We start from the raw sequence: 24844 nt of genomic DNA on the forward strand, positions 1-24844 counted from the left end.
GATTTTCTAAAACAAGACTTAAAAAGCACTACATAAAATCAAAGATGAATGAATTCGACCACATTAAAACTAAGACACTACTACTAAAAAAAGAAAAGGCAAGACACAGGATGGGAGAAGATACCTGCAATGCATAACCAACAAGGCTCATATCTTTTTTTAATTTTTTAAAATAAATGTACTTATTTTATTTATTTATTTTAGGCTGCACTGGGTCTTCATTGCTGGGCGCGGGCTTTCTCTAGTTTCAGAGAGTGGGGGCTACTCTTCGTTGCAGTATGTGGGCTTCTCATTGCAGTGGCTTCTCTTGTTGCAGAGCACAGGTTCTGGGCGCGGGCTTTAGTAGTTGTGGCTCACAGGCTCAGTAGTTGTGGCTCGCGGGATCTAGAGCGCAGGCTCAGTAGTTGTGGCGCACGGGCTTAGTTGCTCCGTGGCATGTGGGATCTTCCCTGACCAGGGCTCGAACCCACGTCCCCTGCACTGGCAGGTGGATTCTTAACCACTGTGCCACCAGGGAAGCCCAAGGCTCATATCTTAAAGTAGACATACAGGATCTTTACAGTGCAGAGAAAGACAACCCAATTAAAACTGGACAACAGGAATTTCAAAGGAAAGGAAACATGAATGGAAATAAATACATGAAAAGATATTCAATCCCATTAGTAATCGGGGAAATGCAATTTAAGATCACAATGAGATATATTATATCACTAACTTAGCAAAACTAAGATGTCTGATAATACCAAGTGTTGACAAGGATATGGATCAATGGGAATTTTTATATACACTGATGAAGGGACTATAAACTGGAACAAGAATTTTGGAAAACAATTTGGCATTATCTAGTAAAGGTGAAGCTATATTACATATTCCAATATCCATCAATCCCGCTTTTAAGCACATACCCTTGGGAAATTCCCATATATCCACACATACAAGAATGTTCATAGCAGCATTGTCATAATAGCAAAAAACTGGAGAAAACCATTGAGAATAAACTGTTGTATTCACAGAAGGCACTATTATACTACAATGAAACTGAATGAATTACAACTACATGCAATAATACAGATAACCTTAAAAATAAAATGCTCAGTAAAAATTCAAGTTGGCCACATATGTTTATAAAGTTCAAAATTAAAGAAACTTAGCAATAGACTGTTAAGTGAACCAAACACAAGTAATAAGTTTTTTTTAATTCAAGGACAGAAAAAGCAAAATTTACAATAGTGGTTATTTCTGTAGAGAGGCAGGGAGATAGGAAGAAGCATACAGGTATAGAAAATAGTACTTGTAATGTTCTGTAGTTCTGGAAAGCTACAGCCCTTGGGCCAAATACGACCTGCTAACTATATTTGTAAAGAAAGTTTTGTTGGAATACAACCATGTACATTCATTAATACAATTGTCTACGGCTGCTTTCTTGCTACAACAGCAGAGCTGAGTAGCTGTAAGGCCCACAAAGTCTAAAATATTTACTATTTAGTTCATTACAGAAAAAGTTTGCCAATTCTAGTTCTAGATAGTAAGTTGGGTAGTGGGTTGATGATGTTCATTAAATTATGTTTCATACCTTACATATATACATTACATGTATCCTTTCTTACATGTAATACTTATGCTTTCTTTTGGATATCTAATAGCATATTTAAAAATTTAATGGTAGGTCATTATTTTAATTTGCTTTTATTTCTTTTCTTAGTAGTTAGGCCAAACTTTCTCTCATATTTGTTCATCAGCTGATTTCCTTTTCAGTGAACTATTTATTAGGGCCTTTATCTTAGAATACAGTCACTCTTCAGCAAGTAAATAAATATGTTATCCTATGTGTACCATGATAACTAGAATATTTTTCCAGTTTGTTTGCTTTTTTGTAAATATGCATAAGATTAATTATCATGCATTCAAACTACAGCACTTTTCCTTGATAATTTCTTTTATTCTTTCTAATTTTAAAGAGTCCTTCCCCAACTCCAGAAGTCTAATAAAATTTACTTTTCCCCCATGCTTTAAATTTTATAATTAGAATTTATTTATGGCTCCTAAATTGAAATCTACATGAGATTTTTCTCTAAATAGTAACATATACTTCTAATCACTGATTTCCACCCCATCTTAAATAACTAATCAATCATAAGGTCTCCTGACATCAAAAATTTTTTTAAGTTTTTCAATGTCCTACCTAAGTAAATGGGTACCAATCTCCATCTAAATATTCTTAATTCTATAGTCTTTTCAGGATGGTGCCAAAATATGGCCTATATCAACTTTAAAAAGGGATTGATCCCTATATTACACATTGATTAGTGGCTTAACATTTGATAAAGGTGACATTTCAACCAGTGGGGGAAAGTCGGACTATTCAACAAATAGTGTTGAGACAAATAGGTACCCATTCAGAAAATAAGCTGGATCCAAACTGGATCATAAATTATAATGTGAAAAATGGAACCAAAAAATTTCAAGAAAAAAAGTGGGACAAATTATTTATAACCTTGAAGTGAAAAACACATAGGGTACATAAAATGCTATCCCATGTATATTTATATTTGCTTTGCATATACTAAAAGAAACTCTGGAAGCCTACAAAAATGGAAGAGAGACTTTTCACTAAATACTTACTTCTTAATCTTTTCTGGGATTTTAAACATGTGAGTGCATTACCTATTCAGAAAAATAAATTTTTTTATGGTTCCAACATTCACCATACTGAAAGAATGAGAGCTTCAGCAATTATTTCACAAGAGACGCAGCAGGATCTAGACACCACAGGCTGTATTATCCATGTTTTTACCCAGATTTCATAGACCCTCAGCTATTAATGTTTTTATGAAGGCTGTACCAAAATATGAGTTTTAGACTCAGAACAGGCAAGAACTGTCTCACGACTGAGACAATCTCAGAATCTCATGGCCTCCAAGAAGACTGCTCACTACAATCTCTTCTGTTTAATTTCTAAACAATTCAGTAGTTACTGTATTAGGTCTCTCTTCTCTAGTAAAAAGGAAGACAGATTTCTTTATGGTGAAGACAGTCGTCCTGTGTCGGTTGAAAAGGAGTCTCAAAAATGAGCTCATCTCCTAGCTAACTACTGTAGGAACAGCAGCTCAGCACCGATTATACCAAAACTAAGACTGTCTGGCAGGTGTTCACCTCTGAATAAATGGTTATTCATTTTTAAAAAAAATAAAATAAAACCACTAAAACAATCCTTAAAGTACTTAGGGGAACATTTGCAGAAAATAGCTTCAGAATGTAGTTCTTTTTTTTGGTACACGGGCCTCTCACTGTTGTAGCCTCTCCCATAGCGGAGCACAGGCTCCGGACGCGCAGGCTCAGCGGCCATGGCTCACGGGCCCAGCCGCTCCGCGGCATGTGGGATCTTCCCGGACCGGGGCATGAACCCGTGTCCCCTGCATCATCGGCAGGCGGACTCTCAACTACTGCGCCACCAGGGAAGCCCCAGAATGTAGTTCTTAATCAATTTAAATGTCCTACAGAAACTACATGAAGATCCTCTTCTGGATTAAACATAAACATTCTTAGGCTAATGGTGTCTTGCCCAGGTTATATGGGGCGGGGCTGCAGAACCTCAACCAAGTCATTGTACAAGAATATACTTGAGAAAATATATTGAAATGTCTAGGTATTTTTCTAGCTCTGAGAAATGTATCAGCTCCACTTAAAGATCCCCCCCCACAATGAAGTTTATGTGGTTCTCAATCAAGCACTTGCCAAATATTCACAAGTCACCTACTATTTGCAATGTAGCACCCTAAATTTACTCTTCACTCAAAACCCTTCAATATCTTGTTTAAAAGGTTCCCTAAAATTACAAACTACCCAACTCCAAAGCTAAAAAGTACATACATCTTTGCAGAGCTAACAAGAATTCTTCATGAACAATCCTCCTAATGACTATATAGTTCCCTAAATAGACACACAAGTGCAAACTAATATATTTTTTTCTAAGGTTTTTTTAAAACTTATTTACTATTTATTTATTTATTTGGCTGCTCGGGTCTTAGTTGCAGCACGCAGGATCTTTGTTGCAGCATACGGGATCTTTCACTGCAGCGCATGGGCTCCCTAGTTGTGGCACGCAGGCTCAGTAGCTGGGGTACGGGGTCTTAGTTGCTCCGCAGCATGTGGGATCTTAGTTCCCTGACCAGGGATAGAATCCACATCCCCTGCATTGGAAGGCAGATTCTCAACCACTGTACTGCCAGGGAAGTCCCAGGGCAAACTAATATTAACATATTTTTAAAGTGAAATAAAAAAGGAAATTTTTATTTTTCAAAACTTTCCTTTTAAAAACATCCTTATATGTACATATTTTTCAATAATTAGGATCTTACAATATATGCTACTCTGCAATCTTTTTACATTTAATAACGTATCATGAATATCTTTCTATGTAAATACAGATAGATCCATTTATCTATCTTATCCTTTTAAATGACTTCTTTTCATTCCTTTGTGTGATGTACCATAATTTAACCAATTCCTCAAAAATACATATTTGGGTTGTTTCCAATTATTCACTATTATAATAATAATGCCACAGTAGTAGTATTCTTGTCCACATATTTTTATCTACTTACATATGGATAGTCCCTTAGGGTAATTTCCTAAAAGTGAAATAGTGGATCAAAAGACGTGAACATTTGAAATGTTGATACTGTCACATAAAGACTGTGTACCGACACATTTGTACTTTCTTGATTACTGTTATGCAACACATATTTTCATGAATGTGTCTTAATCATTTGTATTTCTTCCTTTGGGACTTGCCTTTTCACGTAGCAAAGGAAAAATTTTAACCCTATAAATATGTTTTATAGTTCAATCATGTATGAGGGAAGCAAATAGTACATAATAATGAGACTAAAGTTTGCTTATATAGAATTTATTCCCTGTTTTATAAATCTAATATGAAACTTAGCACACTTAATATTTAGTAATAAACCCTTCATATTTGTAAATATGTGTATGGGGTTGAGCAGTGTCCCCCCCCTAAAATGCATGTCCACTGGAATCTCAGAATGGGACCTTACTTAAAAATAGAGTCTTTACAGATGTCATTAGTTAAGTTGAGATCATACTGGATATGGGTGGGACCTAAATTCAAAGAGCAGTGTCCTTGTAGGAAGAGAGAACACAGACACAAGGTGGCCATGTGACCACAGAGACAGAAATCAGAATACTGAAACTAAAAGCCAAGGAATGCCAAGGATTGCCAGCAACCACCAAGAGAAACACAGGACAGATTCCCCCTCAGAGCCTCCAGAAGGAATCTACCCTGCCAACACCTTATTTTCGGAATTCTGGTCTCCTGAGCTGTTAGGGAATGAATTTCTTTTCTTAAGCCACGCCGTTTGCGGCACTTTGTTACAGCAGTCCTAAGAACCTAATACAATATGCATACTGTATTACAACATGCATTACATATTGTATTGCAATGCAAAATTTCAGAAGTCAGGGTTACAGAACTTTAAAAAGCTCTTCTATTTCCTGGAATACCATGATAAAAATGAATTTTAAAACAGAATGTTCTGGGGGCTTCCCTGGTGGCTCAGTGGTTGAGAGTCCGCATGCCAACGCAAGGGACACGAGTTCGATCCCTGGTCCGGGAAGAACCCACATGCTGCAGAGCAACCAAGCCCATGCGCCACAACTACTGAGCCTGCACTCCAGAGCCTGTGAGCCACAACTACTGAGCCTGCGTGCCGCAACTACTGAAGCCTGCGCACCGCAACTACTGAAGCCTGCGCGCCTAGAGCCTGTGCTCTGCAACAAGAGAAGCCACCGCAATGAGAAGCTCGTGCACCACAACAAGGAGTAGCCCGCGCTCCCCGCAACTAGAGAAAGCCCACGCACAGCAATGAAGACCCAACACAACCAAAAATAAATAAATAAATTAAAAAAAAAAGAATGTTCTGAAATATTTAAATGTTTAGTAATACAGAGGAACGTCATTCTGCATGTTTATGCCCGATAACCTGAGACCACCCTAAGACAAGAGGACAGGCATGAAGAGTCATTCTAACCCACCCTCTCCTAAACATCCTCAGTTAAGAATTCCACTGGGGGCCTTCCCTGGTGGCCCAATGGGTAAGACTCTGCACTCCCAATCGAACCCAGGTTCGATCCCTCGTTGGGGAACTAGATCCCACATGCATGCCACAACTAGAGTTCGCATGCTGCAACTAAGACCTGGTGCAGCATGAATGAATGAATGAATGAATGAATGAATTTTTTTAAATTCAAATGAAAATCAAGTACTTAAAAAAAAAAAAAGAATTCCACTGGACATCTTCCCTACCAGTGATGAACAAACCAGAGCTTAGGTTTGGTAAAAGTATGTCTAATAATGGAACGTTATAACCCTAAAAGAACACATCACCTACACACTCAACTTTCTCTCCTACCTAACTCACAAAGTGTTGCCTAAGCAGATTTCTCTCCAAAGCCAGGCCCCAACCTCGGACTTCTGAATTGCCAACCAATAGGCTGTGGAAGTTTCCTGCTCAGGAAAGCTGCCAACCACATAAAAATATCACACAGGTGACAAATAGAAGGTAAAGGTAAGTCTCTCAAACTCGATTTCTTTTGCAATATTAAGACCAGCTGGAATGTAAATCTTAGGTTGAACAAGCATATTAAGTGTCTTGAATCAACTGAGCCAAATAAACTGAAAAAGATGCATTTTACATTTAATATGAGGCTATGAAAAATTCCCACTTCAAAAGGCAAGTTCTCCTACTAACTAAACAGTATATATCCTCTAAATGACTTCCCCAATATAACAGAACTTCTAGTTTAGCACAGTAAGGCTTTGAGGCAAGAAGGACGGGGATGTGAATCTCTGCCGCACTACTTACTAGCTGAGTACTTTGAGCAAGTTACTTAACTTTCCTAAGCCAGCTTCTTCATTTTTAAGATAAAGGAAATACCAACTCCATGGAATTACTGGGAACATAAAGTATAAAAGTAAAGAGCACAGTGCTGGTGCTACTGTCTGAATGTCTGTGTGCCCCTAAAACTCATATGGTTGAAATCCTAACCCCTAAAGGTGATGGTATTAGTAGCTGGGGCCTTTGGGAGGTGATTAGGTCACGAAGGTGAAGCCCTCAAGAATGGGATTAGTGCTCCTATGAAAGAGATGCTACAATCAGAACTCTTAACACCAGGAAGAGAACCCTCACCCAACCATGCTGGCACTCGGATCTTGGATTTCCAGCCTCCAGAACTGTGAGAAATGAATTTCTGTTGCTTATAAACCACCCAGTCAATGGTATTTTGTCATAGCAGCCTGGAGAGACTGACAGTTGGGAACACAGCTGGCCTCTAAAAACGGCAGCTATTATTATTTCTACTTTACTCGGAACCTAAGAAGCTCAGATAAAGTTTATAAACAAAAGCACTTAGTTTAACACACGTGTAAACTGAGGACTAGCCATTAAATGACTCAAGGTCTCAGTGAAAAAGGAACAAAAATAAGACAATGGAACCCAAGTGTCCCACCTCTGATTTCTCTAAGCTACCGTCTAGTCAGCACTTCCTGATATTAACTCATGACCCAGCATCAAGTTTTGCTATAATCACAAATAAGATGAAAACAATAGCCATGCCGTGCATCATGCTACCTTTGTTTGGGAATATTTTACATCATAAAAATGAGCTAATGATAAGTTTTCCCTTTTTTAGCACTTTTATCTCTTGTAAACCAGTAATCGTTAACGTCTCCCTTAGAAAGATCATTAATGGGTATTAGCACAACCATTTCAGATGGAGAAACTATGGTCACAGTAAGGCAGGAGCAAAAACTGAACTAGATTCTAAATACTATTCTTTCTAAGAGAACATACTATCTCTCTTAGCATTTACTATTCACAATTGATATTTTCTGGTCACTATTTAATTCCAAACATAAAATCACATGTATAAAATAACATCATTTGAAACACACCTTTCAATTTGCCATCGAAGTCAGGGCTTGTGGCGACCTGGAGCCCTGGATGTGGTAGCAGAAAACAGGTGACGCTGGAGAAACATGAGTGAATGTGATTTCGGACATTCTGAATTTCTTCATGTTGATGTTCTTTCACCTGCCAATAAAGGCCGACAATTTACAAAAGACCATTTGATTTTCCTCACCAGCAACCACTAGTATATGACAAAGGAGAGACTTCCCAATTCTAATGGATCGTAGTGGCCTAGGTGTTTTCCAATGAGAAAACTCAGAACCCTAAGAAGCAATAAATGCATAAAATCGATTAACCATGGCTTGGCTCCTAGAGCTATCAAAGAACAGCAACTAAAGAGTTTCTTAAAAAAGAGTATTACACAAGACTTAGGAAGAATAAGGGAAGGTTTGTGGGCATGAAGCAGGGTCTAACCAATTAGCAGTGATTGACAGAGGCCTCCTGTGGTTTTTTTTGTTTTTGTTTTTTTTATAAGTTTATTTATTATTTTTATTTTATTTATTTATTTATTGTTTCTGGCTGTGTTGGGTCTTCGTTGCTGAGTGCGGGCTTTTTCTCTGGCTGCGGCGAGTGGGGGTTACTCTTCGTTGCGGTTCCCAGTCTTCTCATTGCGGTGGCTTCTCTTGTTGCAGAGCATGGGCTCTAGGCACGCGGGCTTCAGTAGTTGTGGCACGTGGGCTCACTAGTTGTGGCTTGTAGGCTCTAAGCGTAGGCTCAGTAGTTGTGGTGCATGGGCTTAGCTGCTCCGCGGCATGTGGGATCTCCCCGGACCAGGGATCGAACCCGTGTCCCCTGCACTGGCAGGCGGATTCTCAACCACTGTGCCACCAGGGGATCCTGACTTCTGTGTTTTGAAGCCTGTTTGTATCCACACCAGAAAGAAAAGGCACATATGGACCCACGTGTAAAATGTGAAACAGAAACTGCAATTAAAGCTTGGGCTTTTGCACAGGGCTCTGCTCTCCAATCCTGTGAGTTATATACATGGGTTCTCTAATCTTACCATGAATATTATTATTGCGCTAATATTCCGGAGTGTTCAAAACACAAGGTAATTTTCTATGATGTGCTTTAAATACAATAGCTAAAGGCAAATGAGAAAGTTATCACTACTTCAGGTAATTCCTCAGAAGATTATATTTCTACTTACCTGTAGACGCTTTTCCAAAAACGACATTCCCCCCTGTAGTCCATAGTTGTATTCATAAGGGAAACTCCAGTCTCGAACCAGAAACATCAGTGTCTGTTTAGAAAGAGAGCAGAATGTATTATAATGCTGCATAAATGTGTTTTCAAAATAACCATCAAATACTTCTTTGCATAATGCCAGCTTCTTCAAAGGGGGCGAGAAAATGTGCTGAAGGACTGACCTACTCTGCAATGTCTTAGAGACCTCGTAACCACCTGCAGGACAGGCATAAACCGTAAGTGAGGCCAACACCCCAGCTGGTATTCTTGTTCTCATGGGTTAACAGGAAGAGACTGATGAGAAAATGTTAAATTCGGGGCTCTGCTCGAAACGCAAGTATGAAGAACATGGCGGAGGACAAGAAAAACATACGGCACTAGTTACTCATAAAATGAGATCTACTTTTAACGTCAGAAAGGAAAAGAAAACCAAAACAATAATACTTAGGGATCTTCTAATCTTACTGAGGTTTACTATGCATTCTTTTTTTTCTTCTTTTTTTTTGCGGTATGCGGGCCTCTCACTGTTGTGGCCTCTCCCGTTGCAGAGCACGTGCTCCGGACGCGCAGGCTCAGCAGCCATGGCTCACGGGCCCAGCCGCTCCGCGGCATGTGGGATCTTCCCGGACCGGGGCACGAACCCGCGTCCCCTGCATCGGCAGGCGGACTCTCAACCACTGCGCCACCAGGGAAGCCCTACTATGCATTCTTACCCTCATAAAACAATTAGCTAAAGCAGGGGTCAGCAAACTTTCTGTAAAGGGCCACAGAGTAAATATTTCAGGCTGCTGTAGCAAGAAGCAGCCATGGACGATACAAATGAGTGTAGCTGTGTTCCAATAAAACTTCCACTGTGGACACTGACATTTAAATTTCAAATAACTTACATATGTCATGAAATATTATTCCTCTTTTGATTTTTTTCAATTCCTAACTCACAGGTCACATGAAAGCAGGCAGCTGGCCAGACCTGGCCTGTGGATTGTAGTTTGCTCATCTCTGAACTAAAACAAAGATATGACTTAAATATTTATAGTTAATACTCTACCTGGAAGGGCTTTTGGAAAATTTCATCCATCGCCAGACGACCATATTCTGTGAAGAGCTTTAAAAAAGAAGAGTTATGGTTTGTAAGGCAATATTATATAAAGTATTTCTATGGCTATTCTATAGCAAATAATTCATTTAACAGACTGAACAGTACTTATCTGAGACCAAAATTCTACAGTTTCAAAAGCCCGCAGGAGTCATGAACCTTAAAATAATCTTGACTATTCCTCTCTCTCACATTTGTCATCCCAATTCATTAGCAAACCCAAAATCCAACCACTCACAACTTCCATGTGGCTTACAATATTGCAGTAGTTTCTCCCGCGTCAGCCCTTGCCCCCCACAGACTCTTCTCACTACAGCGGCCATGGTGGCTCTGTCATACACAAGGTTAGTCAGACCACATCATACCTCTGCTCAAAACCCTCCAACCTCATTCAGGATAAAAGCCAGTCCTTACAGTGTGATCCAGTCACACTGGCCCTCCTTGATGTTCCTCAAACCTGCAGGGCGCACTGCTGCCTTAGGGCCTTTGTTTTCACTCCTCCTTCTGCCTGCAGTGTTCTTCCCCCAAACATCTGCATAATCGGCTCCCTCACTTCTTCAGGTCTTTACTCCAATGACTCCTTCTCAATGAAGCCTCCCATGGCCATCTACCTAAAAAGATTAGTTTTCCACATAGTATTTCCTACCCCATGTCCTTGTGAAATTTTTCTCCTTCACCTGTCTCACTACCTAACATAATATACCTTTATTTATCTTGATTAGTGTCTGTCTTCACTACTAGCATTTAAACTTCGTGACGGCAAGGACGTTTGTCTGTTCTGTGCACTACGGGACCTCCAGCAGCAACAGTAGCATGTACTGGGCCTGTAGGATGCATGCCATTCAAATGACCCAATGAACGAATTCTTCAAAGTCAGGGTCTACACATACATTTACCTCTATTTCTTCATGAAGCCTCATTAAAAAGTAAAGCAAAACGAAGTTTAAAAATTGTTAACTCACAGGACAGAGAGGATCACAAATTATATGAAAAAGAGGAGTTGTCACAAACACTCTGGAAGGAAAACAAATGAGAACTGGCTCGGGTTTTGCCTTTCTCCGCCCTGCTAAGAAATCTGTGAGGCAGGGCCAGAAAGAGACAAGCAGAGTCTCTCAGCAGAATCCCTGAAAGGCTCAGAAATTAGAAGCACCAGTCACCCTGACGGAGGGCGTGAGGGAGCTGGGAAATGGCTGGAAGTCTGTGGAGGGATCACCGACACTCCCAGATCCTGCTCCCTCCGCCTGCTCCAATCCCCTTCCTGCCCTCACAGAAGATGGGAAGTGAACCAAAAAGAATTTAGACTTTGAAACCAAACTCAGCTGAAGATGGGAGTAAGTCCCCTACCTTACTGGAAACAGGTACTTAAGTCAAGTCTACATGTGCCACAGTAAGATTCCTTGGGCCTCTCACCCTGCTGGAGCCGCAGCAAGCTTTACCTACCCAGGTAGGAGTTTAAAGATGTCTCTGGAGAAACCGACAACCCAAGAATAATAGTCTGCAAATACTGACATTTAGGGGCTGCAACAAAATAACTAAATGATCTTGCCCAGTGATCTCACTGGTGATCCAAACCAGCACAAGAGGCCACTCTCTCACCAAAGGCTCCCCATTGGTATTTTAGTGGCTCACTCTCAAATACAGATGACCAGGGACCACCACACCTTTGAGAAAAGCTTCTAGCAAGGAAGACAAAAATTCATGTCTTTCAATTCTAGAACATCATCTTAATCCTTTTATAATTTCTCTCCCTCCATTTTCTGTGTTCTGTTTTACTAATATCGATTACCAACATGTTAAGCCTCTCCTGAATTGATCCTCAAATTTTCCTATTTTTCAGTGCCCTCCGTTTTCCTTCTCCTCCACCTCTCCCTCTCCTCTCTTCCTCCCCTTTCCCTTCTCTCTCCTCCCCGCTCTATCTCTCTCCTCTGCTTTTCTCTTCTCTCAATGCTCCACTACCTCCCCTCCTACTGATTTCTACTCTCTGTCTTTTTAGTCAACCTGTTAGGAGAATTTTCTCCAATTCACCTTCTAACTCCTCCTGTACTGAATTTTCCATTTTTGCTGTCATAGTTGTAATTTCCAGGAGCTCTTCCTGGTTTTCTGAAGGTTGCTTTATACCAGCATCCTGTTATTTCTTGGTTACAACAGTTGCAACGTCTATCTTTCTGAGGATATGAGTGTACCAAGAACGAAGAAAAAGCCCACACTAAAGTACATAACCATGAAAATTCATGCCAAGAATCAGAAGATCTTAAAAGCGTCAGAGAGAAACAAAAAGGTCACATACAAAGGAATCAGATGATGTGGGACTTCAGCAGAGACACTGGAAGCTGGAAAGTAATGAAACAATGCCTTCAATTCTAAAACAAAATTACTTCCTATAATTCTAGGATAAAATTAACACATGCTCAGATTTATTAGACCTCAAAAATGTTATCTCCTATGCAGCCTTTCTCAGGAAGCTACTGGAGAATGCATACAATGATGGACAGAATAAACAAAAGATTAAATGGGATCCAACTGAGAAAGGAATCGAAAAGAAATTGCCCGGCCCTGATTTCAAACTATATTACAAAACTTTAGTAATCAAAACAGTACAGTACTGGGCTTCCCTGGTGGCGCAGTGGTTGAGAGTCCGCCTGCCGATGCAGGGGACGTGGGTTCGTGCCCAGGTCCGGGAAGATCCCACGTGCCGCGGAGCGGCTGGGCCCGTGAGCCATGGCCGCTGAGCCTGCGCGTCCGGAGCCTGTGCTCCGCAGCGGGAGAGGCCACAACAGTGAGAGACCCGCATACCGCGAAAAAAAAAACACAGTACAGTACTGATATAAAAACAGACACACAGATCAATGGAACAGAATAGAGAGCCCGGAAATAAACCCTCATATACATGGTCAATTAATTTTGGAAAAGGGGGACAAGAACACACAATGGGGAAAGGAGAGTCTCTTCAATAAATGGTGTTGAGAAAACGGGGCAGCTACATGCAGAAGAATGTAACTAGACTACTGTATTACACCATACACAAAAATTCACTCAAAATGGGTCAAAGACTTGAATGTAAAACCTGAGACCATAAAACTCCTAGAAGAAAACATAGGTGGTAAGTTCCTTGACATAAGTATTGGCAATCTTTGGATTTGACACCAAAAGCAAAAATAAACAAGTGAACTACATCAAACTAAATAGCTTCTGCACAGCAAAAGAAACCATCAACAAAATGAAAAGGCAATGTACCGAATGGGAGAAAATATTTCCAAATCATATGTCAGATAAGAGGTTAATATCCAAAATATATAAAGAACTTATGCAACACAACAGCCCCCCCCAAAAAAATCTAATTAAAAAACAGGCAGAGGATATGAATAGACATTTTCCCAAAGAAGACATACACGTAGCCAACAGACACATGAAAAGGTGCTCAACATAATTAATCATCAGGGAAATGCAAATCAAACCCACAACGAGCTATACTTCACACCAGTCAGAATGGCTATTATCAAAAAGACAAGTGTTGGAGAGGATGTGGAGAAAAGGGAGTCCTTGTCCGCTCTTGGTGGGAATGTAAATTAGTGCAGCCACTACAGAAAACAGTATGGAGGTTCCTCAAGAAATTAAAAGTAGAACTACCATATGATCCAGCAATCCAACTTCTTGGTATATATCCAAAGGAAACAAAACCATTATTTCAAATAGATATCAGCACTCCCATGTTCACAGGAGCATTATTCACAATAGCTAAAATACAGAAACAATCTAACAATCTAAGTGTCTGTCAATGGAAGAATAGATAAGAAAAATGTTATATATATTATACATATATATATAATGGATTATATATACCACAAGGGAATCTTTTTCAGTCTTTAAAAAGGAGGAAATCTTGTCATCTGTGGCAACATGGATGAAACTTAAAGGTAATATGCCAAGTTATATGCAGATTAACCCTCCACGTTGTTCAAGGGTCAACTGTAGTTAATAATACTGTACTGTATACTTGAAAGTTGCTAAGAGTTTTAAAAGTTTTTATCACACACACACAAAAATAATAAAAATAATTTTTTATTAAAAGAAAGAAAATAGGGACTTTCCTGGTGGTCCAGTGGGTAAGACTCCATGCTCCCAATGCAGGGGACCCATGTTCAATCCCTGGTCGGGAAACTAGATCCCACATGCATGCCACAACTAAGAGTTCACATTACACAACTAAGAAGTCCACAAGCTGCAACTAAGATTCTGCATGCCACAACAAAGAAGTCCACGTGCCGCGACAAAGATCCCGCGTGCCACAACTAAGATCTGGCGCAGCCAAAATAAATAAACAAATAAACAAATAATTGTAATAAATAAATAAATTACTAGGATGACGGCTATGCCCCAGGTCTAGAAGAAGCACTCCAGACTAAAGGAAGAAAACACAGGCCAAGAAGTCATGCCTCCCCAAGGAAAAATAAAACAGAACCTAAAGTATTAAGATCAGACTGAGACATTTTTTGAGTCTCTCCTTTGCAGACGCATTACTGATAAGCAAAGAACACTAAACTAATGAAAAGACTGATATAAGACACCTCAGTTATGAAGAACATATACATATATCCATATAATAAGGCAAATACAAATACTTTTTTCACCAAAAATTGCAACGTTAACTACTGGGAAGATGAGAGGAAGGAAACTGAGTGAGGGGTAGGAGAGTTGTAAAGAGAGAGAAATCCTAATTTTATATAAGAAATAATACTTAAGTCTTTTAAATCCAGAAGGAAAAATATAAGCACGTTCTTTAAAACTGTAGACACAAATAGCAGAAGACTCAGCCAAAGGAGTACAAGTGGCTGCCTCTGGAGAAAGGGAATGGGACGTAGAAGGGACGCTCATTATGAACACTGCAAGACTACTGACTTTTAAACTATGAATACAGACCACCATGTTAAAAATAAATAAAATGTTTTTTTTAAAAAGTACAGTTTTCCCTGGTGGCGCAGTAGTTAAGAATCCGCCTGCCAATGCAGGGGACACGGGTTCGATCCCTGGTCCGGGAAGATCCCACATGCCGCGGAGCAACTAAGCCCGTGTGCCACAACTACTGAGCCTGCACTCTAGAGCCCGTGAGCCACAACTACTGAGCCCACGCACCACAACTACTGAAGCCCGTGTACCTAGATCCCGTGCTCTGCAACAAGAGAAGCCACCGCAATGAGAAGCCCGCGCACCGCAATGAAGAGTAACCCCCGCTCACCGCAACTAGAGGAAGCCCACATACAGCAACGAAGACCCAATGCAGCCAAAAATAAATAAATAAAATTTATTTTTAAAAAAAGTACCTGGTAAATTAAAATACTATATATAAAAAAAGACAAACACACACTATAAAACTATATACAACCATGATTTCCTATCTGTAATTCTGAAATCCAAAAAGCTCTAAAACCCCAAGTTAAGCAGCAAACTCATTTGGAGGAAAGTCTGCCTTAAACTGATGTTAAGGCTTTAAATAGGTTTAATTTATCCTATTTCATATAATTAGTCACACCTTTCACTGCAGAAATATTAATGTGTTTAATTAAAAGGTATTAACCAAATGCCCATTCCTATCCTAGACATCATGCTATAATATACGCACCATATTATCTATCTAAAATCCAAAAACGGGACTTCCCTGGTGGTCCTGCAGTTAAGACTCCGTGCTCCCAGTGCAGGGGGGCCGGATTCGATCCCTGGTCAGGGAACCAGATCCTGCATGCCGCAACTAAGAGCCCACATGCCACAACTAAAAGATCTCACATGCTGCAACTAAAGATCACACATGCTGCAACTAAAGATACCACATGCCACAACCAAGATCCCAAGTGCCACGACAAAGACCCAGCACAACGAAATAAGTAAATTAAAAAAAAAATTTTTAATTTTAAATCTAAAAAAATTTGAACTCCAAAACACATGTAGCCTCAAAGCGTTTGGATAAGGGCTTGCTGTCACATGTCATATATTTCCTATAGGGATACATACCTGTTTACAGAACGCAGGAAGGGAATAGAAAGGATATATTCAAAACTGATAGGCATAGTGGTTACCTCTGGGGAGGGGGAGAGGGGGACTTCAGCCTTATCCAAAGTGCCCAGTTTTTTCAAAGGATAATATTTCTAATTTCATCAGTAATATTATACATTATTAACTTTTAAAAGGAGAAAAAATATTACAATGATAGATATCACCTTACCCATTTAGAGAGCTTAATTCTAGGCTCTATGAGGAAGGCACAGAGTGAAGGGAATATCTCCACCAGGAAACCTTTCCCAGTCCCCCAGACTGGGACCTCTGATACCTGGGCATCTCTCTCCCTCAGCACTTAATAGGTAACGAACTCCTGTTCAGAACCCTGTTTTTGTAATTTACATGGAATCAAATCTAGCCCCTTTTTTTCTTTTGTCTTCTACCTTTGACATCTTGGTAAAAAAATTCTCCCTCGGGACTTCCCTGGTGCTCTAGTGGTTAAGAATCTGCCTTCCACTGCAGGGAATGTGAGTTAGATCCCTGGTCAGGGAACTAAGATCCCACATGCCGCAGGGCAACTAAGCCTGCGTGCCTAAACTAGAGACCCCACGTGCCACAAACCACAGAGCCCACGCGCCCTGGAGCCCTCGCACCACAACTAGAGGGCCCGTGCGCCACAACAAAAGATCCCACGTGCCACAATTAAGACCTGATACAGCCAAATAAATAAGCAAATAAATATTTTTTTAAAAATTTCTCCCTCGGGGCTTCCCTGGTGGCGCAGTGGTTAAGAATCTGCCTGCCAATGCAGGGGACACAGGTTCGAGCCCTGGTCTGGGAAGATCCCACATGCCGTGGAGCAACTAAGCCCGTGCACCACAACTACTGAGCCCGTGTGCCACAACTACTGAAGCCCGCGCACCTAGAGCCCGTGCTCTGCAACAAGAGAAGCCACCGCGATGAGAAGCCCGCGCACCGCAACGAAGAGTAGCCCCCACTCGCCGCAACTAGAGAAAGCCTGCGCGCAGCAACGAAGACCCAAAGTAGCCCCCCAAAAAAGAACTGCTACTATGGAGAAGAGGAGACAATGACTAATAACAGTAGCAGTGATAGGTATAATAAGTAATGGCTAGCAGTTACTAAGCACATACTGTTTTCCAGGCACATGATCCTATGCATTTTATAAATATGAATTTATTTAACCTCGCCTGAATTATTGCAATAGCTCCATAACCAGTCTCCCTGAATGCACACTTGTGCCTCTAAAAATCTATTCTAAACACAACAGCCAGGGTGATCCTTTCATAATATGTCAAATAATATCACTCCTCTGATCAAAACATGGCTCCCCTCTCACCCAGAGGAAAAGCCCAAGTCCTTACAAAGGCAGGGCATCATTGGAAGCTGAATGCCTCTCTGACTTCATCACTTGGCCTTCTCCTGTCTCACCCTCCAACCCCACCCACTGGCCTTCTTGCTGTTCCTGGATCCTGACAAGCACACTCCACCTCAGGGTCTTTCTTCCTGCTGTCCCCTCCCCTGCACCACTCCCCACACCCCTCCCCCCAATATATCTGCAGGACTGACCCACCCACTTTCTTCCGGTTCCCAGCTCAACTCACTAAGGCCTTCCCTGACCACTCCAGCCACAGATACAGAATGCAGGATTACCATGAACCCCAAGCCTTCCTCCATGTTTCAATCTTTGGCTGAAACTACTCAGTTGTAAAACTTATCTCAGTCTTAAAACTTTTAAATGATATATTAACATTTTTATGAGAAATATATACCTGTAGCTGTTGAAGATCATCTTCCTGAATGTTCTGGGACAAATTATAAATCTAGAAAACAAAAGTCCAGATTTATTCTACTCTAGCTTACTTCAAATGAATCCCAAATAAGGCTAAAGGACTGAACAGAAGCTCTGTACAATGAAAGGTCTGCATATAAGAATATGAGGTCTGTTTAAACAGTAATAACATGTCTTTTGGAAAACTATGCATATAATGTTGAAATCACATAATCTTTCCTTTACACTTTAAAATATAGTTTTCTTCAATTTTTACCAAATCTACATTTCCTGTATGATGTAAATGATATAATTTTGATTTTCACTTTTCAGAGTTTTCTTGGAATATACTACATATATTTATGATCAAAATGGAAAAATAGTTTAGGCTCCTTCTTAAGCATGTAAGAGCTTAACTTATATCTGTAGTCTAAAAAGAACATTTACATATCACCACAGGAATGCTGATAACAGAACAATAACTGAAAGATGTATTCTCTTCATCTTATTTCTTCTACAAACTTTTTTCCTAGTCAAATGGTCTTACCTGAACAGAACTAGTCATGGTACTTAGAGCAAAGATGGTAGCACAATCTTTCACAGTGGACTGGCTGTCAAATGCCCCCTGGGTATCCATCAGAACAACTGCAACCTATGGAAAAAAGGAAACACAAACAAAATATGTAAAAGTGAGAAGGGAAGACATGCAAGGAGAAATTGAAAAGTACAGGTAATATTTAAATGAGGCTTAAGCACCTGCTCGTAGGTTCTATCAGAAAAGTACAATTACAGTTGACCCTTGAACAACAGGGGTTTGAACTGCACAGGTCCACTTAATACGTGAATTTTTTTCAATAAATGTAAGTATTCAGCTGCCTTGTATTTTTGAACAGAGAACTTTGCTGGAGAAGATTATCTGCTCTCATCCGGTGATATGATACAAAATAGAGGCATACAAAGCAATATGAAAAGAGGGGAAAAATCACCCTAACAATCAAAACAGCCAAATGTTGAAGTCTATTAGCTCACTTTCAAAGCCAGTCATTTGGATTGGCTAAGTCAATTAATTAATTGACTTAGTTTAAACTTAGGCATAATCAAAAAATAAATAAAACATATGGCGTGGGATATTTTTGGCATTTACCTGCAAGCCTGCATTCTTCTCTCAAATTTCTAGAGTTTTCTCGTTGTTTGATAAAATAAAGTGAACATTTATTTCAATCTTTATGAAACAGAGACCACACCACAGATGCCAAATGAAAGCAGGAGAAACTAGGCTATCATTCACTCTATGTAATTAGGTTTCATGAAGCCTTAATGAACGTTCCCACCTTAAAAGTTAGATGTATGCAAAATGTTAAATAAGATATAGTACCTTATAATCCTTATACAACTTGCTATAATTTTCAGTCATATAATTTAAAAATAAAACTTTTCAAACTCGTGCATAACTGGTTCCAAAAGAGGACAGGGTTTAATATGTTCAGAAAAATAAGTGAATTCATCAGCAAGTGCCTAGCTCTTTCCCAATACCGAAATTACTGCAAAGGCCAGATGGGAAGCTTTCTATGAAGCTCTAGTGAATACAAGAAGAGAAATGCCATAGTCAAAAACATTTTTAGGTAAGATTTACGATAACAAATACAAATCAAAATTTTTATTCTTAGAAATGGCATTTTTATTACTTAGAAAAGTATTTTTATTCTTAGAAATGATAATAAATCATTTTATATAGTTTATATATCAGGACCCATTAATAACATTATATATTTATGGATTTTCATATACCCAACGCACTACTGTGATTGAATACATATGATATAAATTCAACCAAAAGAAAGCACTATTCAGAAAAAAAGGTCAATTCACATGAAATGAAGTTTCTAGCCTGAATACACTGAAATCTAACGCTAGAAGAGTTCATCTGCCCACACCTTAGCTGTTTTGTGAAGAGGATACTGTCAAACTGAACGACCAATCAAAACTAATCATGGGGGCTTCCCTGGTGGAACAGTGGTTAAGAATCCGCCTGCCAATGCCGGGGACATGGGTTCGAGCTCTGGTCCGGGAAGATCCCACATGTCGCACAGCAACTAAGCCTGTGGGCCACAACTACTGAGCCTGTGCTCTAGAGCCCGCGAGCCACAACTACTGAAACCTGCGTGCCTAGAGCCCATGCTCCTCAACAAGAGAAGCCCGCACACTGCAATGAAGAGTAGCCCCCACTCACCGCAACTAGAGAAAGCCCGCACGCAGCAACAAAGACCCAATACGGCAAAAAATAAATAAATAATAAACAAATAAATTAAAAATAAAACTGAAGGTTAAAAAAAAAAAGACTAATCATGGCTGGAACAAGTGGATTTCCACATGTGAAAGAATGGTTTTGGATCCCTACCTCACATCATATACAAAAATTAACTAAAACAGATCAAGACCGAAATATTAGAGCAAAACCCACAAAACTCATAGAAGAAAGCATAGGTGTAAATCTTCATGGCCTCAGATTAGGCAATGGTTTCTAATATATGACACCTAAAGCACAACAGACCAAAAAAATATATACAAACTGGACTTCAAATAATTGCAAATCACATATCCGATGAAAGTCTAGTATCCAGAATGCATAAAGAATTCAACAACAAAAAGACAACCCAATTAAAAAGTGGATTTGATTTGAACAGATGTTTTTCCCAAGAAAATATACAAATGGTTATGTGAAAAGATTCTCAACATCATTAGTCATTACTAGTGTTACATCATGGATGGGCCTTGAGGGCACTGGGCTGGGTGTGAGAGGCTACACAAATGACCCATATGTTATGTGACTCCATCTATATGAAACAGCCAACATGGAAGAGGAAAGCAGATCGATAGTGGCCATGGGCTGGGAGAAGAGGGAAATGGGGAGTGACTGAGTTTCTTTTGGGGGTGATGAACATGTTCTGGAATTAGATGGTGATACCTGCACAGTCTTGTGAGTGAACTAAAAACTGCTGAATTATGTATTTTAAAGGTTGAATTTTATGGTATGTGAATTATACCTCAATGAAAAAGAGGAAACCATGGCATCTGCTAATGAGAAAAATGAGGCCAAACAGAGGGAAAAAGAAGACATACTAAAGAGAAGCTCTTTGAGGAGTGGGAGTCATAAGTATACTTAAAGTGCTGCATATTTCGGGGAAATAGTATTCTCATACCATGTAGTGGAATAGTAAAATACCATAACTACCTTCAAGAACAATTTGGCAATAGCTAGAAAAAGAGGAAATGGGCATTCTCAGACCCAGTAATTCCACTTGTAGGTGGCTTTCTAATTAGACAAGCTCTAAGCTAAAACCTCACCAAGTATAAAATAAGACCATCTTGCTAAACTTTTATTTGGCTAACTTCTAAAGAACTGCTTATCAGTACAGCATTTATCCAATATTAATTTTTTTTAATTGTAGTTAATTTACAATGTTGTGTTAGTTTCTGGTGTAGGAATATTGATTTTTTTTAAAGCACTCCTGATCCTGCTAGATGTCTGAATGTAATTTTTTTTAAAACACACTATAAACACAACAAGGTATCCTTACACACCAGAAAATTGACAATACCAAATGCTAACGAGAATATGAAACATCAGGACCTCTCACTCACTGCTGGAGAGCACGCAAAATGGCACAACTAGTTTGGAAGACAGCATGGCAGTTTCTTACAAAACTAAGCACAATCTTACCATACAATCCAACAGTTGCACTTCTTGGTATTTACCCAAATGAGTTGAAACTTATGTCCACACAGTAACCTGCCCATGAATATTTACGGCAGCTCTACTCACAATTACCACAACTTGGAAGCAAACAAGATGGCATTCAGTAGGTGAGTGGATAAACTGTGGTCATACATAGAGTGGAATACTATTCAGAAATAAGAAGAAATGAGCTATCAATACAAACAGATGTGAGGAACCATAAAAATATGTACATTGCTAAGTGAAAGAAACCAATCAGAAAAGGCTATATACTATATGATTCCAACTATATGACATTCTGGAAAAGGCGAAACTATGGGGACAGTAAAACAATCAGTGGTTGCCAGGATTTCAGGGAGGGGAGGAGGAACAAACGGGTGGAGCACAAAGGATTTTTAGGGCAGTGCACTTCCTCTGTTGATACAGTAATCGTAGCTACATATCATTATACATTTATCAAAACCCACAGAACGTGCAACACAAAGAGTGAACCTTAACGTAAACCATGGGCTTTAGTTAATGACAACCTATCAATACTGGTCCATTAATTATAACAAATGTATCACACTGACAAAAGATGTACATAATAGGGAGAAACTGGAAGGGGGAACTCTGCACTTCCTGATCAATATTCCTATAAACCTAAAATTACTCTAAAAAATAAAGTCTATTAAATTTTTTTAAAGGGCAGGAAACCAAAATGCTGTCAATAAACATGGAGCTCTATAGAGGAGTCAATTCAACAAGATAAAAAAATGACGGCACTATAAATGTCAGATAACTAAAAGCAAAGCCTGCTTACTACTAACACTGTAGAGATTTCCTAAACCCTTAAGGAGAATTAATACACCACATTCCCCCAAAATTAAAATGAGGCCCACCACTTCTGTACAAAGGGATCACATAGTCAACAATAATTATTTATTCCTAAAAATAAATTAAGAAAGCATCTGGGCTTCCCTGGTGGCGCAGTGGTTGAGAGTCCGCCTACCGATGCAGGGGACACGGGTTCGTGCCCCGGTCTGGGAGGATCCCACATGCCGTGGAGCGGCTGGGCCCGTGAGCCATGGCCGCTGAGCCTGCGCGTCTGGACCCTGTGCTCCGCAACGGGAGAGGCCACAGCAGTGAGAGCCCCGCGTACCACAAAAAAAAAAAAAGAAAAATTAAGAAAGCATCTACTGGGGGGTGGGACGAATTGGGAGACTGGGATTGACATATATACACTACTACGTATAAAACAGATAACTAATAATAACCTACTGTTTAGCACAGGAAACCCTATCTGTGGTGACCTATATGCAAAGGAAATCTACAAAAGAGTGGACGTCTGTATAACTGATTCACTTTACTATACAGCAGAAACTAACACAACATTGTAAAGCAACTATTCTGCAATAAAAAGTAAAAAACAAAACCACCTACCACACATTACCAGAAATGTAGAAACAGAACATGATACAAAAAATAAGAACAGAAATGAAGGTCATAGGGCCTTGTTGTGGTGCCGTCTCTAAGAGTCGCTATGTTACCCACAGCAGGCCCTTAACTCACTGGGTCATTTTACAGTATCTCTAAAATGAAGATTGGACTTCCATTTCCAGTCAAAATGGAATAACAGACTGGACTTATCCTCCCACCTAAAACCAAACATAACAGACAAAATATATGAAACAACAGTTTCAAGACACTGGACACTGGGTAACAAAGGATAATGATCCTTGAAAGAAAGGAAACAGATGAGGTGAGCCTTACAGTTGACCCAGCTAACTGGCCAAGGCACAGGGAGGGGGAACCCAGGCAGAGCCACCAGATTCTCTGAGTCAGGAAATACAGCTGAGAGTCAGGAAGACCAAGGAAACAGGAGTTCTTAGGCAGAGCACCTAAGTAGAGAGCTACTGAGACAAAGAACACCAGGGATCTACAGAGGGTACCCATCAAGTGTTCAGCCGAGTCCTGACCAACCCATGTGAATAAGGAAATTACCTGAGACTAGAGAAAGAGCCATTCAAAAGGGTTAGAGGGGGCTTCCCTGGTGGCGCAGTGGTTGAGAATCCGCCTGCCAATGCAGGAGACACGGGTTTGTGCCCCGGTCTGGGAAGATCCCACATGCCGCGGAGCTGCTGGGCCCGTGAGCCATGGCTGCTGAGCCTGCGCGTCCAGAGCCTGTGCTCTGCAACGGGAGAGGCCACAACAGTGAGAGGCCCGCGTACAGCAAAAAAAAAAAAAAAAAGGGGGGGTTAGAGGGAACACTACCTAAGGCTCACAGAGGACCAAGAACAGCACCTGTTCCCTCCAGTCAGACTACAAAAACCCCATAAAAGCAACTAGACAAAAAGACACATTAAACACACAAGAACAAAGGATAACACCAATTTCTCAGCAGAAGTAATGTCAGCAAAAAGGCAAGGAAGGGTCTTGCCTGGTGGCACAGTGGATAAAAATCAGCCTGCCAATGCAGGGGACACAGGTTCAATCCCTGGTCCGGGAAGATCCCACATGCTGCAGAGCAACTAAGCCAGCGAGCCACCAGAAAGAAGGACTTGCCCTTTCGGAAGGCACCAGCCACTGACACCACCACCACATCAAGGTCTCGGATGTGTTCCTGTAAGAGGATGCTGGCCAAGGCTTTCTCTTCTAGCTCGAAGGCATGTTGGTCTTTCTACACCAAAACAACCTGCACTGGACAACTACTGAGCCCATGTGCCACAACTACTGAAGCCTGCGTGCCTAGAGCCTGTGCTCCACGACAAGAGAAGCCACCATAATGAGAAGCCCATGCACCGCAACGAAGAGTAGCCCCCTCTCGCCGCAACTAGAGAAAACCCACATGCAGCAACAAAGACCCAACGCAGCCAAAAAAATAAATAAAATTAAATCTTTTTTTTTTTTGGCTGCGTTGGGTCTTCGTTGCTCTGTGTGGGCTTTCTCTTGTTGCGGAGCACGGGCTCTAGGCGCACAGGCTTTAATAGTTGTGGCACACGGGCTCAGTAGTTGTGGCTCGCTGGCTCTAGAGCACAGGCTCAATAGTTGTGGTGCACAGGCTTCGTTGCTCCACGGCA

General features: G+C 40.4%; 1 protein-coding gene across 3 annotated transcripts in view; it reads right to left on the reverse strand.

The window, feature by feature from the left end:
- The window catches only part of ATL3 (atlastin GTPase 3), a 50534-nt gene that overhangs the window by 12631 nt on the left and 13059 nt on the right, over positions 1-24844 (reverse strand). For all 3 annotated transcript variants that reach the window (XM_082659095.1, XM_082659096.1, XM_082659097.1), the window contains 5 exons: positions 18597-18701; positions 18051-18101; positions 10225-10281; positions 9139-9231; positions 7973-8111 (listed from right to left, as the gene is read on the reverse strand). In XM_082659095.1, the coding sequence (XP_082515221.1) occupies positions 7973-8111; positions 9139-9231; positions 10225-10281; positions 18051-18101; positions 18597-18701 (445 nt within the window). The remainder of the gene's footprint in view (positions 1-7972; positions 8112-9138; positions 9232-10224; positions 10282-18050; positions 18102-18596; positions 18702-24844) is intronic.

The sequence above is a fragment of the Grampus griseus genome (genome assembly GCF_964374135.1).
Source record: "Grampus griseus genome assembly, chromosome: 8".
Lineage (NCBI taxonomy): Eukaryota > Metazoa > Chordata > Mammalia > Artiodactyla > Delphinidae > Grampus > Grampus griseus.